We start from the raw sequence: 15,246 nt of genomic DNA, 5'->3' as shown, positions 1-15,246 counted from the left end.
AAAATAGAACCAATCATGCATTCTCTTGTAGGTTTATTATTTAGGGGCTAAGATTACTAAGGAAAACCAAATGATGCTTATTAGTTTTAACCCAATTAGTGATAATTTTGTTCAAAATACAGTCGGACATTATTTTATATACATTATGTAAAAATCTTTAAAATTTATGACAAGGAAAATAACTATTTCTATCTTCTAAAGAATAGAGTTAAAAAAATAGTTACTAATAAGTTTAATATACTATTCACCAGTATTTTCTTAATTCCTAGTATAATTTAATCAACAAAGTTTTTTTTAGGGAATTTAATGAACAAAGTTATTTGTCCGTGAACTTTTTTTAACAAAAAAAAAAAATATATTAACCAAACGAATGATTTTATTTTATCTAAACACAAGAAGTGTAAGAATAGAACCTAAGAGTTCATAAAATCAAGGGTTAATATGTCTTTACCCCCCTGTAATATAGGCGAGTTCCGGTTTTCCCCCCTGTAAAAAAGATTCTTTCGATTCCAACCCTGTAATATAAAGATTCCATCGAAAACCCCCCTGCGCACATTTGAGACCCCCCAGCTGATGACGTGGCGTGACGTGGCGCGCTGAGTCACCCTTGTCTGCTGACGTGGCTTGCTGACTGTATAATTAATTTTATTTTTTATTTTTTTATAGGGTACACGTGGCATTTGTAATTTTTTTTATGTCTTTACCCCCCTGTAATTTAGGCGAGTTCCAGTTTTACCCCCTGTAAAAATTTTAAAAATAAAAAATAAAATCTGGAAAATTTAAAAAAATAATTATTTTTTTAAAAAATTCTGGAAAATTAATAAAAATTGAAAATAATGAAAAAATTCCAAAAACATTTAAAAAATTAATAAAATGAAAAAATAGATTTTTTTTGAAATTTTAAAAATTATAAAAAAGTTCGGATTTTTTTTTGGAATTTAGAAGATATTTAAAAATACTGGAATTTAATTTTCAAAATAAAAAAGTTTAGATTTTTTTGCGAAGCTCAAAAGACATTGAAAGAGCAACTTGAGGTACTCACTTTTTAAATTTTAATGTCTCTTAAATAAGACACTTTTTAAAAAAAAATTTAAGCGAAACACTTTTTAAAACCCAAAACGGACATACATCATTATAAATCAGACCAAGCGAAACAGTCCTAAAATATCCTAACAAAAATTCACTAATCATGAGCATAACATAGCGAACCCGCGTACGGGAACGAAACCAGATTACAAAAAAAAATATGAACAGTGAACATTTGTCAAAAACAATTAGGATTTAATTTTAGCGAATGGATTGACTGCCAACACAATAACAAACCCAAGTGCCAACAACTCCCTGCTCAAGCAGCAAGCATAAAGCTCTTTCGAGCTCGATGAACCTGAGTGTAAGCGGACACTTTTTAAAATTTTACACGCATTAATAATTCTTTTTACAAAAATATTCCTATGTAATTCAAGCTTCTCAGTTTTTTTTCTAAATTTTTAATTAAACTAAAATCAATTTTTTTCTTCTTCAGATTATATGATTTTTTAAATTTAATTTTCATATTGTAATTGGATTTTAAAAAAAAAATATATCCAGATTTTTAAAATTTAAAATATTTTCCAGTTTTTTTATTTCGCAAAAAAATCTAAACTTTTTTATTTTGAAAATTAAATTTCAGTATTTTTAAATATCTTCTAAATTTCAAAAAAAATCTGAACTTTTTTACAATTTTTTAAATCCGAACTTATTTTATTTTTCGAAAAAATAATCTGATTTAATGATGTGGTATGTATATACACACATGTCATGTGAATTTTTTTTTCCAGACTTTTAATTTTTTTAATTTTTTTATTTTTTTCATTATTTTCAATTTTTATTAATTTTCCAGCATTTTTTTAAAAAATAATTATTTTTTTAAAATTTTCCAGATTTTATTTTTTATTTTTAAAATTTTTACAGGGGGAAAACTGGAACTCGCCTAAATTACAGGGGGTAAAGACATAAAAAAATGACAAATGCCACGTGTACCCTATAAAAAAAATAAAAAATAAAATTAATTATACAGTCAGCACGCCACGTCAGCAGAAAAGGTGACTCAGCGCGCCACGTCACGCCACGTCATCAGCTGGGGGGGTCTCAAATGTGCTCAGGGGGGTTTTCGACGGAATCTTTATATTACAGGGTTGGAATCGAAAGAATCTTTTTTACAGGGGGGAAAACCAGAACTCGCCTATATTACAGGGGGTAAAGACATATTAACCCTAAAATCAATTACAAAAACGCTAAGCAATAATCAAATCCACAAAATGATTATACAACCATTGACAAAGATCAAAAGCTGAAATTAAATTTTTAACTTTTAACAATGAATAAAATAATAACTTTAACTTGTTGAACAAATACTGTATTGAATATCATTTCGTCGAAAGAAGTGACAATTTCTTTTCTTCTAAGTAATCTACGCACTAGTGACTAAAAAAAAAAAAAAAACCTACACACGAGCTAACCAAATCACTTGTAATAAAGACTAATTATTTTTAGACTTTTTTTTGTGAGGAATTATTTTTAGACTTAGTTGCTTATTAAAAAATATAAATCATGGAGTTAGGTGGTATTGTATTTGTTGTTGAGATAAGTACAGACAGCAGTGGAATGTGACTTTTTTTTTCAAGGTCCCCACTCCCCACACATGAGATCATTGACTCCAGTCTACATGTTTCCAAATTCTTTCAACCATTTTTCTCTGTTTTTTGCCATTTTAAATGCACAAATATTGTCCTGGATCATGTTGCAATCCCTTTTCTTTAGTTGGTGAGAATTTAAAATTAGATAAAACATACTACCTCCGTCCCGGTATAATTGACCTACTTTGGTTTTTCACACAGATTAAGAAAAGTGTATAAATAAAGGGGAAAGTGGAATATATTGTATTAGAAATGATAAAAGTAGTATTATTTAGTGTTATATTGTATTGGGAATGATGAAAGTTGTATTGAAAATTGAAATGAGTCAGTTATTTTGGGACACTTTTTTTTAGAAAATGAATCAGTTATTCCGGGACGGAGGGAGTACCATTCAAAGTCAGAAAAAACAATCAAAGCTAATGATAATTTATAATATAGTTTAGTGATAAACCAATCATCTTCCATTTTTGTTAAATCAATCGTATTTTTATATTAAAATTTAGGTCACTATAGGTTGTACTTGTCATTTTTTATTCAACCGTATATGGTCTTGATAGCCTCAAAAGATCTTACTTTAACAAGTTGTGTTGCACTTGGAACTTAATTATTCTTCTTAGTGTTAATATTTTAGGTAAGCACTGCTGAAAATATTTTAAATGGATTAGTTCAGTTCTATCTATGTGACTATATCTATACTTCTAGGCGATTGGTTTAACCTGATGGTTATAAATTAATTGGTATTGAGAAGAATGAATATTCCACCTTATAAAACTTGTATGTATGCGTGACTAGTTCAATTGATATGATCAAATCCCATCTTGAAGGTTGACTCATAATTTGCAACCGCGTGAGTTTAACTCATGTCGTCAACATGATAATATTATTTGATGATGAACGCTCTTTAAACATTAACATTTGTTCTAACCTTAATCAACTTCTGAAACTCAACTTCCCTAGACATCGTAAACAAATAAAATAAAAAAAATCATTTTGTAGTTGCTTTAAAGAGCACTATGGTCTTAGTGGCATTCAGGCTCTTTGATTAGAATAAAAAGTCATAAAACAATTAGGTAAAGTCTCTGATACTCCGATGTTTGATTGTGAACCGATACGTAGACAAAACTTATTCAAAATTTCATTTTATTTTTAAATAAATTAATGCAAAAATAAATTAATAATCTAGTTTAAAACCTTGCGGCATCAATTTATAAAATGAAAGGTATTTTTCATTTGGACGAATTTTAGTTTATCCCCTACCACATCATCTGCTTTGTATAGTCAAATGTCATGAATGTCTAAAACTAAAGAAATCTTTAACTATAAGGTTGGAATCCAATCCTTTTACATGGGGTAAATCGAAAATCACTCAAATGGTAGAGGCAAAAATGCACTAAAAATAAGAACTTTTCATATTAAGATCTAATCACTAAACTATTTATGATTAGGAAAAAAAAGAAAAGAAACGTACACCTAAAAATATACTTGTTCCTCGACAGCCCAAAAAGGAAAAAACCAAGTTGGCCTAAAAAAGCATGATGCAACACCAACACTACCCGTTTAAAACCTTACAAATCAGCATTCACTTTGAACCTAAACACAAGAGTCAAGTGCTAATCCACCAATTGTTGTTCCTGCAATAAACCCTCCTGACCAAGCATTCTGTATATAGAACAAAGAAAAATGGATGAAGCTCTTGAGTTTTGAATATACCATCAACCAATGAGCCAGTGGTTCATGCAAAAAATGGACCCTCAAGTTAATGTTGAATTATTCTATTTTTCTTTACATAAAGTTTAGATGAATTATCGCGTCAAGTTATTATTATTATTTTTTTGAAGAAGCTAAATTAACCCACCTAAATTAGCACTGGAGAGAATCGAACCTGAAATCTCGAGGAGGAGCACATTCCCAGATCCCAAGTCAATACCACCAGGCCAACCCCAGTGGGTTTCGCGGCAAGTTATTTAATTGATAAAGGCAGAGAAAGACCACGAAAAACGATACGGAAAACTATGAAATATGACCTTTAGGTTGATGGTTTGGATAAATATATGATATACGATAGAACATTATAGTATCGTCTAAAATTTTGTCGTAGAGAAGCATCTATAACTTTTTAAGAATGCTAGGCTAGCATTGCACTCTCTAACACATCTTTCAACACACTTTATCATCGGTTAAAATTCACGAGTCAAATCAAATGATGCGAGCCCATATAAAATTTGTGTGACCCGTATGAATTTTTTTCAATCAAAGAGAGTGCGTTGAAAAGTCAATGTCAAAGAGTGTGTTGCTACTATGACATATACAAAATTATATTATTAAGAACTATTGAACTTCGGATAATAAAATTGCATTATATTAGTCACATGTATTTTACCTGGAAATTGAAACCACCAGTTACTCCATCAACATTCAATATCTGCAACAGAGACATCAATTAGATCAGCAAAAAATATAAAGTTATAAATGCTTCTCCGAAAATTCAAATGAAAAAACACATGTTAAAGTTACCTCTCCAGCAAAGAACAGATTTGAACAAATTTTGCTTTTCATTGTATTAAGTGAAACCTTCAACAAAAAAAAAAGAAATTTTTTGAGTGAGATTTCTAATCAAGGGAAAAGTAAGGTTGGAAAGTAGAGAAATAGTGAAAAAGAAAGAGAACCTCAGATAAGGGAACACCACCAGCAGTGACAAATTCATCTTTAAATGGACCCTTTATAAGCACAAAATTGAAAACAATGTTGTTATAATGATACTTCATAAAATAACCGATTAAATACTCAATTTGGTCCCTTAAATGGTAGGACTATATCACCCTAGTCCTCTAAATTAGCAATATTACAAAATGACCCTCAAATTGCAAAAATTTTATAAGATTTGTTCCTTCTTTAGTATTTGCAAGGACTATATAATGACAGTTTGGTAATGTCAGGGATGCATTTGAAACTAATAATATCAGTAATGCATTTGATAACATATTCAGAAAGAGGGACAAACCTGATTGGTATAATGCAATTCTAATGATCATTCTAAAATATTTAACGACTAGGTTGATACAATCCTACAATTTCAGGGACCAAATTGTGTATTTACCCTAAAATAAATACTAAATAATATAAGAAAATCTTACTTTGCCTGTAATTTCAAATGTACAGTCCTTTAGCAATGAACCAATGGACATCAATGCATTATTCGAAATTGAGGCCCATAAGATATCTCCACTTAAACCCTACATATGAAATAGTTTCTTTATATAGTTTGTAAATAATTTTTCTTTTTTATTACAATGTACACTTATTAAAAATAACTAGAAATAGTTATAAAACCTGTCGTTCCAACAAATAGCTCCAGAATCTTTTTGTTATCCCGAATTCAAGAGGACATGAATTGACCACTTTTTGTTTCTGCAAAGACACAATGAAAACAACTTACTGCATTCGTTTTGAACACAACGGTCACAAACTTTAAGGGTGTGTTTGGATTGAGGGTTTAGGAGGGGAAGGGAGGGGAGGGTTCACTTTTCATTCTTAAATTACGGACACTATGAAATGTCTTTTAAAAAGTTAACACATTAACATGATAAACGATAATATAATACTTCAATCACACTTAATTTATTTTAGAAAATCATGCTATGTAGTCCGTAGTTTTAAAAAGAAAACTAAACCCTCCCCTCCCTTCCCCTCCTAAACCCTCAATCCAAACACACCCTAAGTGAATGATGTCGTAATTGAAATATTAAACAACAAATTTTTTGTTTTTGAATTAGAACCATAGTTTACCGCAAATTGAAGCTTGTGACGCGAAAGAATAGTCTTCACACTCTCGACATGCACATCAGGGATAAAATCTACAATAAGTCTCCCTGCATTAAAATGACAAAAATATCTGTAAGAGGAAAAAAAGGGAATTTGAAAAATTTGGAAGATTTTAAAATTGGGACAGTATTCAGTTGAATGGAAATCATTTAAAATCATAGCAAAAGTTACGAATCAAGAGCTATATAGCACACATTGATTTGTAAGTGTATAGAAATTTTAAACTAGTATAATTCAAAACCAATTTCATACAAGAATTCATTTCAATCAGTGTTAATCACGAATAGCAGAAAATAGTGTTTTGTTCATAGTCGGCTTTGCTACGTTAATACAACACTGATACATCCACTATTTGACAACACTATGTACTGAGTTACGTATCACGAAACAGTCACAGTTGGTTAAAATTCTTCTAGGCTATAGCGCTATTGTACTGCTATATCCACTATTTGACAACACTAATTTCAATTCCATAATGATTTTATTGATTCCAAACACAGAAAGGGAAAAGACTTTCATTTACCTTTGTAACCTGAACTAAACAGATAGCGAGCACCCCAAGCAGACAGCCGAAGAATAGCCGGCCCACTGAGTCCCCAATGTGTAATTAACAAGGGGCCAACCTAGTAGAATTCCAAAATATTATTATACAAAAATGTTTTTCACTATTTGATCTGTAGCAATGACAAAGCAAACATAAACATACCTGTGTAAGCTGAGGTATATTTTTTTGTAGGCTGTCCAATTTTAGCCTCACTTTAACTTTAGGGAATGAAACCTGACAATTAAGTAAAAAATATGATCACCAGTCCTAGTAACAAGTTTATATTGTCTATGCGATGTAGGTAGTTAGATGCATGGATATCAATTTGAGATTCAAATCGTGAATCAAATTTTTTTAGGTTGACAAAAAAGAAGTTGGCTATACTAATTTAGGTAGTGATTCATTAGAATGAATTAGGATTCTCATCATAGTGAACCAAGATTCAACATAATGAATTAGGATTCCAAGATTCATCATAATGAATCAGGATTCAAGATGAGATTCATGTCCAAATAGATGCACACTAGAGATTCGTATCGATTGGGTTCAGACTAGTTTTTAATCGAGATACGACTCGCATGTATCGTAAGATACTGATAACCATGGTTAGATGACCAAATAAAACATTGCCAGTGTATAGATGAACATAATCTGAAAGGCTCCAACTTAGTAGTGTTAAGGAAGGACTATGCATCATATGTGAAAGGTATAGAAAATGACTACAAAGTTTCTACAAATTTGAATGCAAAAGTTTAAAAGATTGATACTTAACCCCAGACAACTCCCTCAAACGAAAGTCTTCAATTTTGAATGTAAACAAGCTCGGCATTGGCTCTACGATTGAATGACCAAGCTGAGATGCAATTTCATAACCCTATGACAGAAAAAACTGATTTTATAAATCATATCTAATTCATGAATCTTAATTCAAATTAGTCAATTATAGACCACAACCTGTCGGTTACTTCCAGTAGCGATCAATAAATAATCAACTTCAACGTGTTCAGAAGAACCAGACGGTAGCTGCTTAATCTCAAGAAGGAATTTCCCACCAGATAAAACAGACACCGCAGTTACATTTTTTTTGGTCTGCATGGAAACTAATTGAGAACAAACAGTTCAGCATTTAAAATTTGAAAGTTCATCATTGGAAATTTATGAAATGAACGTTTATGACTTGTAATAATTTATCACTGAATTTCATGTCGATAGGGATTATGCAATGTAACATTTTCAACTTGGAACATATACCGTGTTGACAACAAATTATCCATTTTGTGAAATGGATACTTCATGTCAATGTAGAACTAATGTAAACATCGTAAAGAGCAGATAATAATGAACTTCAATTAACAAACTATGAATTATAACTTGAAAAGTATAATGGCGATTTCCATTGGAAAAAACTGCTTATTATACAGAAACATGAAAATATGAACGACATTTAGAGATCTACTACATGTCATAAGTTGTTTCCATAGTTCTCTCAACATTCTCACAAATGTTAACGCTAGTAGATATGCTCAAATGAATCAATTGAAATAGTCCTAAAGTCAACATACCTCCCCTTCGCTGTACTTCAGACATGAGACAATCAATTACGGAAGAAGAGCTATTGCTGACAGGAAATGCTCTGCCATCATCCTCAATCTATAAACAGTTGATCATAAATTAGAAAATTAAACAAAAAGCAAAAACGAGTAACAAAAGGCTTTTCGAAGAACAACCTTCAGTTCAACCCCATGAGAGGTAAACCAAGACATGGTATCCACTGGACCGTGCACATTAAAGAAAGATCCTCTCAGTTCCTTGTGACCTCTTGGATAGTTTTCTGCCAAAATCTATGAACTAGTCATCTTCCAAACATCAAGTTACAAGTGACAGAACAAAACATTTTAGTTTAAATTGTTGTTGGTTTTTACATACAACAATGTTACACGATAGAACTTCACTTTAAGTTTGAGAGGTATTTTTTTGTCAAATGCAGCACTAAAAAGATTCCTCTAGTTCATCCAACCTACTCTGGTGCGATGATTGACATGTCTTACACAAACTAACAAATTAAACAATGCTGGTGATGACTGGAGAGAAATTTTTTGTTCAGTTGTGCTACAAGTAAATGGTAGTTAACAGACTCCAATAAAACACAGGAGTCAAAGATAATCGTTCCATAATAGAAATTATTCTCTAAAATATATATTTGTTTTTTGCATCACGAGGAAAGGAGGATTACCAAATTGTCGGCACAATGCCCGTTTGTCACATTACACCGGCCACCTCCGGAAATTTTTACCTGCCAATAAAACCATGAGAAGATGAACAAAATAAAAGATAACAAGAAAACAGCAACACTGAATACAACACAATAGCACCATTCACATGCAGTTAACTTAAAAGGATTATGACAAAAGTCACAGACCTTGGAAAGAGGCTTTCCCTTCTCAATAATGACCACATTTAGGTGAGGTGCAATAGTCTTAGCATGAATTGCTCCATACACCCCTGCTGCTCCACCACCAACAACCACCAACTTCTCTTCCTTTAAGTGATAAAAAAACAAAGTAACGTATTGTTACTGCATGTTTATTTCATCATGTTGTGGCAGACTCAATTAACCAAACTAAATTTTGCAATATGAAATTTAATTAAACTTACATGTGGATGCATGCATATGTTTGCTACTATAGCCAGAGTTTCAAATAAAGGTCGGTGACGTTAGCAATTTGGGACGGAATGCAACCGTTTTTATGTTGCTAAAACTGCAATGTGTGACTGTTTTCAAGGAAGCATAGACTGCATTTGACCGCAACTCTCCACAATATTCAGAATCGCGACGCAACCGCGACCGCTATTTAAAACCCTGACTATAGCATCTTCAGTTTGCACTTTTTACCACTGTTTTAGATTATTTCTCAAACAATTTTAATTTCACTAAAACCTTGATTTGTAAGCATTTTACCTTTCAAAACCTTGTTAGTATATTCTGCTGAGATGGAATTAGTAGTGGTAGTTTGTTAGAAGTTAATTATTCCTCTCTCTTGCATATTGTGCGGCATTAAGTTGACCAGTAAGCCTCAATGAAAATTATCATCGTTTTAGCTCAAACAACATTCTTCTTTCTACTTTCTCTCAACCACTCTTCTTAATCCAATTGTAACCTATGTAACACCGACACTTCAAATTGGAGATGTGTCTCGTGTCCTACACTAACATGACACCAACACATATGGGACACTGACACATATGAACACATTCAATTATTCTATTTTCTCAAATTATTATTATCATTGTCAAACGTGTCAGTGCCATGTCCAGTGCGATTTCTTTACACATTGCAATATGATTCATTCAAAAATTGTTTCTGGGTTCTCAATTTTCTCTCTCTAAGACTAAACTTCTATCACATTACATTTATAAACACATATGCAAATTTCAAACATATTCAAAACAAATAACAACTTTAATCCATACTTCATTCATGCCAAGTAGTGTAAAGTTAATTTTTTTTTTGTTACGTGTTAACTCCGGAGAAAGGGTCATGTTAATCCGGATGCATAAGTAAGTCTAACCAATAATTATTCCTCTCAGAATTCGAATTTAGATTCTCCTGAATTATTCGTCGAAAAGTTAATTTCACTAATGCTAAGTAATGTAAAGCTAATTTCAGTAGATACCAAAAAATGTTTATAAAAAAAAGTTCAGAAATTTATCAAAAACAATAAGTGAAGATAATTAAGAACAATAAAATGGAACATACCTTTTTAGCATGACAAAGAACATGGGTAGTGAAGGTTCTTTTCCATGGTGTGAAGACAAGAGGGTTGAAAAGAACACGTGAGGAAAACCCAAGACAGAAAGAGAAGCAGTTGGTTACCGTGTTCTGCGGAGTCCGACACACTACGGCTGCCATTGATATCCTCTGTCTTTCTCATCCCAAATGTATATGCTATCGGTTCAACAGGTTTAATCATTTTCAATTTTTATTTTTTGTGTGTATGTATGAGTTTAATTATTTTAAAATGATGGTGTAAAATTATTTTACACATATTAATTAAATTCTTTTTATATTTATTTTTTTAAATGTTTTTTTATACTTTTTATTTATTTATTGTTTTTCTTATGGTTTTGTTGAGATTGTTTTCGCGTGACTTAAGTCTTAAGTAAGATGGGCCTTGAGTTTTTTCATAAGCTTTCTAGAAGATTATAGGAGCCTGCTGAGGTGGCATACTAGGAGGGATGCACCTAAGATTCAAAGGTCGTTCGGGAAGGCGCCTAATCCCTTCTAAAGGGTGTCTGAGCCCTTTAGGAATAGATTGACGATCCACAGCCCCCAAGCACGAGTCTTGGGGATAAGACGAAGTGATGAATCTATAAGATTGGTTGTCATATGTTGTTATTTGTGTTCTTAGATGCTTGCTGAGAGGCGGTGTCCCTAGGAGGGACACACCCAGGTCCAAGGGGACCTTCTGGAGGGCCTCTGTACCTTTAGGAGTGGATTGACGGCCCAAAATCTATTTGAACTAAGTTAATGAATCACTCAGTCATTGGGTTGGGTATATATACACAAGGATTAGCCTTTTATACTAGGTCTAATTCACTCATACAAAATTGACTTACAAAATTATGAATATCATCTTTATAAAATCATTTGAGGTTTTGTCTTTATCTGATGTGGTATTGAGTTTTTTCTAATACACTTCCTCACACCCTACATTATTACGTGTGATATGATGATACAAATGGTTGCTAGTACCGTGTTTACGGTGCTTGTTTTTTTATTGGAGTCTGTTTTAGGTGGTGATGTGTTTTGGTGGGTTTATCTCCAGGTGTGTTTTTAGGTGGTTATGGTGTACCGTCTATATGCGGCACTATTTGTATCTTGTTTCGTCCATACCTTGCGTCTTGCGGGGATGGCGTTTAATAATATTTGCCGATTCAAAAAAAATGGTTGCTAGTACGGATTGATATGTTCTGATATCATATTAAACTTTTATATTGAGTCTAATCTATCATAACTCAGTCCTTAAAGTAATTGATGTCACTCTTTATAAAGTTATTTTAGACTTTATATTTATCCTAGATGATTGAAAAACGAATTAGATACTTGCAAATACTAACGAGCCGTGTAATCTATTTCGCATTATTTAATTTTTTATTTGATTTGTTAATGCTTACATTTATTCTTTTTCGGTTTGTTGGGTCAAGTACTCCATGTACTTCTCTCTTAAGATTTAATAAAAATTTCATTTTAGGTCAAAGATAAAATAATCTTTATTTCATCTAAAAATTTGTTGTGGTTTTTTGAGAAATTGCAAGACTAAGTAAATGTCATAGAAGGAGAACAAAGTTGTTGCGTACATGGCCTTAATTGGTACAAAAACTATCAAATCGACTAGAAGGTTCTTAGAGTTTGTAACCATATTGGTTATAAATTCACTTTTTTGGGTTAGAAATTTATGGTTTTAGACGAAGGACATGAATAGTTCTCTTTTCTTTCCTAGTAAATAAATAAATGAATAAAAATAACATGAAATAATCAATTTACATATTACATTACAAATAGAAGTCTTGATTTTATTTTTTGCCTTTTGCTTGGCCTTGTTACTTTGTGGTTTGGTTGTGTCTGATTAGTTGCCTCATTCGTACTCTTGAAGTTTTAATTCAGAAACGTCCTTGGCATCATTGGGCTGGCAACAAATACATATTTTGTTAAGACAAAATCATAAGCAAGAGGAAAATTATACGAATTCTGCACTTCTGCCAACAAGATTTGCTCATTCCCAACCAAACTTTCAAAAATGCTATTGACGTGAGTTAAGTCACGCTGAAAATTCACACTGAACCCCCAGCGTGAGTTAACTCACCAGGGTTTATAACTTACGCGAGTTAACTCAGCAAGGTTTATAACATACGTGAGTTAACTTACGCAGGGTTTATAATATGTGTGAGTTAACTCACGCAGCGTAACTTAAGTCACACAAGAGTATTTTCAAAGTTTGGTTGGGAGCAAGCAATTTTTGATGGGAGAAGAGCAGAATTCAAATTATAGTTTTTAATCTCATAGTATATTCAAATATTAAAACATAAATTATTATAGGGTCATGAAAACTTACCTCTAAATGAGGAAGGAACCACAACAACATGCATGTCAATATTGTTAGGAGGTAGATGCAAAAGAAGGGGGTAAAGTTTAGCATTCAATGGATTGCGACAACACACAAGAATATCAACAAGTCCAGTTTCCTCCATCAATTTCTCCTTCAACTCTTCTACACTACTTCCTTTAAAGGTAAATAATGACCCTTTATTTGCATCAATAACTTCACCATTTTCATTACCAATATCATAAAATATAACCCTACCTTCTTTGATTGGTGATGGAGAAGGATCTTCTAAATATTCAAGTTGCTCCTGGTAATTAAAAGAAGAAAAATGTTAGCTGAATTCAAACATGATATGTAGTTGTTGATAATTATTATTTTTTATTTTTGTTGATAATTATTATTATCACTAATGTTAGCTGAATAATTCACGTTATATATATTTTTCACAATTACGAAAAAATAATTTTGAATGATATCACATTGCAAAGAAAGACATAAATGTACAATGCCTAGTTAAGATTTTACTTTTTTATATATGTCCTTGTCTCCCCCCAAAAAAATATGTCCTTGTCTTTTTTATTTCGTGTATAATGACCGTAAAATAGTTTCACAAAAAAAAAAAAGACTATAAAATACACAAAGAAAAAACATTTTTATTAGAAATTGAATTTATAAACTCATTATATTACATAGATCCAGCCATTACATCAACTCCATCCTATATGAGAAACTCTTCGATACTATGTGTGTTTGATGCTAAGATTTGGGTGCTCTCTAGATTTCTCATTAGATTTCGTATTAACCATAAGTTTGATAAATGTTTTGATATAACGAACCTCGGCTGTTCGAGGAGGAGACCTTAGATCAATCTTGACAAGGGGTCCATGATCCGAATCCGAAAAAGGTGAAGGTGAAGAAGAAAAAGAAGGAGAAGAATTATCTGTCGTTGTAATCGGATAATCTAGACAACGATTTGGCGGTGTTATAGGTGTAGGCCTAGGTCTTGGTTTAGGAACATGTCCTGCTTGTTTTGGCCTAAGTTCCACAATATCAACATCCCATAAAACCCAATTAGCTGTTGCTGTTCTATGTGGAACATCATGTGTTATTGTGTTTCTCCAAGGTGGTAATCCTCCATTCCCACGAAGATATTGTCCATAACGTGTCCTTAGTTTCACTTGAACACCATCCCTAATAGGTTCCCATTCAACCGATGCACTTAACCGTTTAGGCAAAGTTTGCAACACTTTTTTACCCGTGCTTTTCAAAAGAATTGGCATGCTTGAGGCTGTTAAATATTTTCCATAACAACTCTTTAATCTTATCACATTGTTGTATTTGTTCTCTATTAACTCGACCGTCCATTTTGCATTGTCGTAGCAACCATTGCGGTCTTGGTAGACGTTTTCTTGATCTTCATGTGCCAACATGTATTTATCATGGTGGCTCCTTAGGCGCACCACTTTCGCCTTTTGGAAGAACTCCATTCGACGAAAATTGGATTCAATGATGATATATAATATGATGTCAAAGGTGATAACAAAGAAAAACCAATAAGAATGTAATGTGACGAAGATGAAGAAAAAAAATATTGAATGTAATAAAGGGTAAATAAGATCTTCTCTCGTTTTTCTCCTTCCTCTCAGGTGCAAAACGACCTGGATGGTACGGAGGGAGAAACGAGAAAGACGATGAGGATAATAAAGATCAAGAGAGAAATTGAATAAAATGAAATTTCAGTGATTGAGAGGATTTGATTCTAAATAATAGGAGAGAAACGTAGAAGAAAAGATGTAATATAAATTGAGACAGGAAAAAAGGGGCTGGATTAGTTGGAATATTTGCATGTACTTGACGTGTTTGTTACGCGTGACAAAACCATTGATTAACGTCTAATTGGAGTAGTAAACAATAAACACATATTTTCCTATAAAAAAATCATAGATAAGTCCTAAAAAAAAATTAAACATAGATTAGTAGTTCTAAAATGGTTCAAAAATTTGTTTCGAAAAGTTTATATCTCTCTCTCTATGCACACAACCATGACGTATGGTTGATTTATTTATTTTTGACAGAATCTATGTTGATTTGTTGATTATAA

At 32.1% G+C, this 15,246-nt stretch overlaps 2 protein-coding genes across 2 annotated transcripts; both read right to left on the bottom strand.

The window, feature by feature from the left end:
• Positions 1-3,963: 3,963 nt before the first annotated feature.
• On the bottom strand, positions 3,964-11,020 carry LOC146912365 (FAD/NAD(P)-binding oxidoreductase family protein). Its single transcript, XM_085720443.1, has 16 exons — positions 10,799-11,020; positions 9,461-9,580; positions 9,275-9,334; positions 8,769-8,882; positions 8,604-8,691; positions 7,996-8,141; positions 7,814-7,915; positions 7,204-7,275; positions 7,021-7,120; positions 6,462-6,544; positions 6,006-6,083; positions 5,810-5,908; positions 5,342-5,392; positions 5,190-5,246; positions 5,056-5,097; positions 3,964-4,334 (listed from the first exon to the last, which is right to left on the bottom strand). Exons 1-16 carry the CDS (start codon positions 10,949-10,951, stop codon positions 4,266-4,268), a joined length of 1,434 nt encoding a protein of 477 aa, XP_085576569.1. The 5' UTR covers positions 10,952-11,020; the 3' UTR covers positions 3,964-4,265.
• Positions 11,021-12,501: 1,481 nt separating this feature from the next.
• On the bottom strand, positions 12,502-14,881 carry LOC146912364 (uncharacterized). The gene is made up of 3 exons (XM_085720442.1): positions 13,982-14,881; positions 13,155-13,452; positions 12,502-12,728 (listed from the first exon to the last, which is right to left on the bottom strand). Exons 1-3 carry the CDS (start codon positions 14,630-14,632, stop codon positions 12,721-12,723), a joined length of 957 nt encoding a protein of 318 aa, XP_085576568.1. The 5' UTR covers positions 14,633-14,881; the 3' UTR covers positions 12,502-12,720.
• Between the last annotated feature and the right edge of the window lie 365 nt (positions 14,882-15,246).

Source organism: Medicago sativa, chromosome 6, assembly GCF_051527215.1.
Source record: "Medicago sativa cultivar Bolivia chromosome 6, Bolivia_mono, whole genome shotgun sequence".
Lineage (NCBI taxonomy): Eukaryota > Viridiplantae > Streptophyta > Magnoliopsida > Fabales > Fabaceae > Medicago > Medicago sativa.
Note: the sequence above shows the minus strand (reverse complement) of the source record. Positions and strands in the feature narration are given on the sequence as shown.

Excerpts from the sequence above, each read along its gene's own strand:
- LOC146912364 (XM_085720442.1), bottom strand. The coding sequence starts at position 14,632 with ATGGAGTTCTTCCAAAAGGCGAAAGTGGTGCGCCTAAGGAGCCACCAT. Across the intron at positions 13,453-13,981 it reads CTCCTCCTCGAACAGCCGAG|GAGCAACTTGAATATTTAGA; the intron begins GTTCGTTATATC and ends TTTAATTACCAG.
- LOC146912365 (XM_085720443.1), bottom strand. The coding sequence starts at position 10,951 with ATGGCAGCCGTAGTGTGTCGGACTCCGCAGAACACGGTAACCAACTGC. Across the intron at positions 9,335-9,460 it reads AGGGAAAGCCTCTTTCCAAG|GTAAAAATTTCCGGAGGTGG; the intron begins GTCTGTGACTTT and ends TTTTATTGGCAG. Across the intron at positions 6,545-7,020 it reads GTTTAGTTCAGGTTACAAAG|GGAGACTTATTGTAGATTTT; the intron begins GTAAATGAAAGT and ends ATTTTAATGCAG.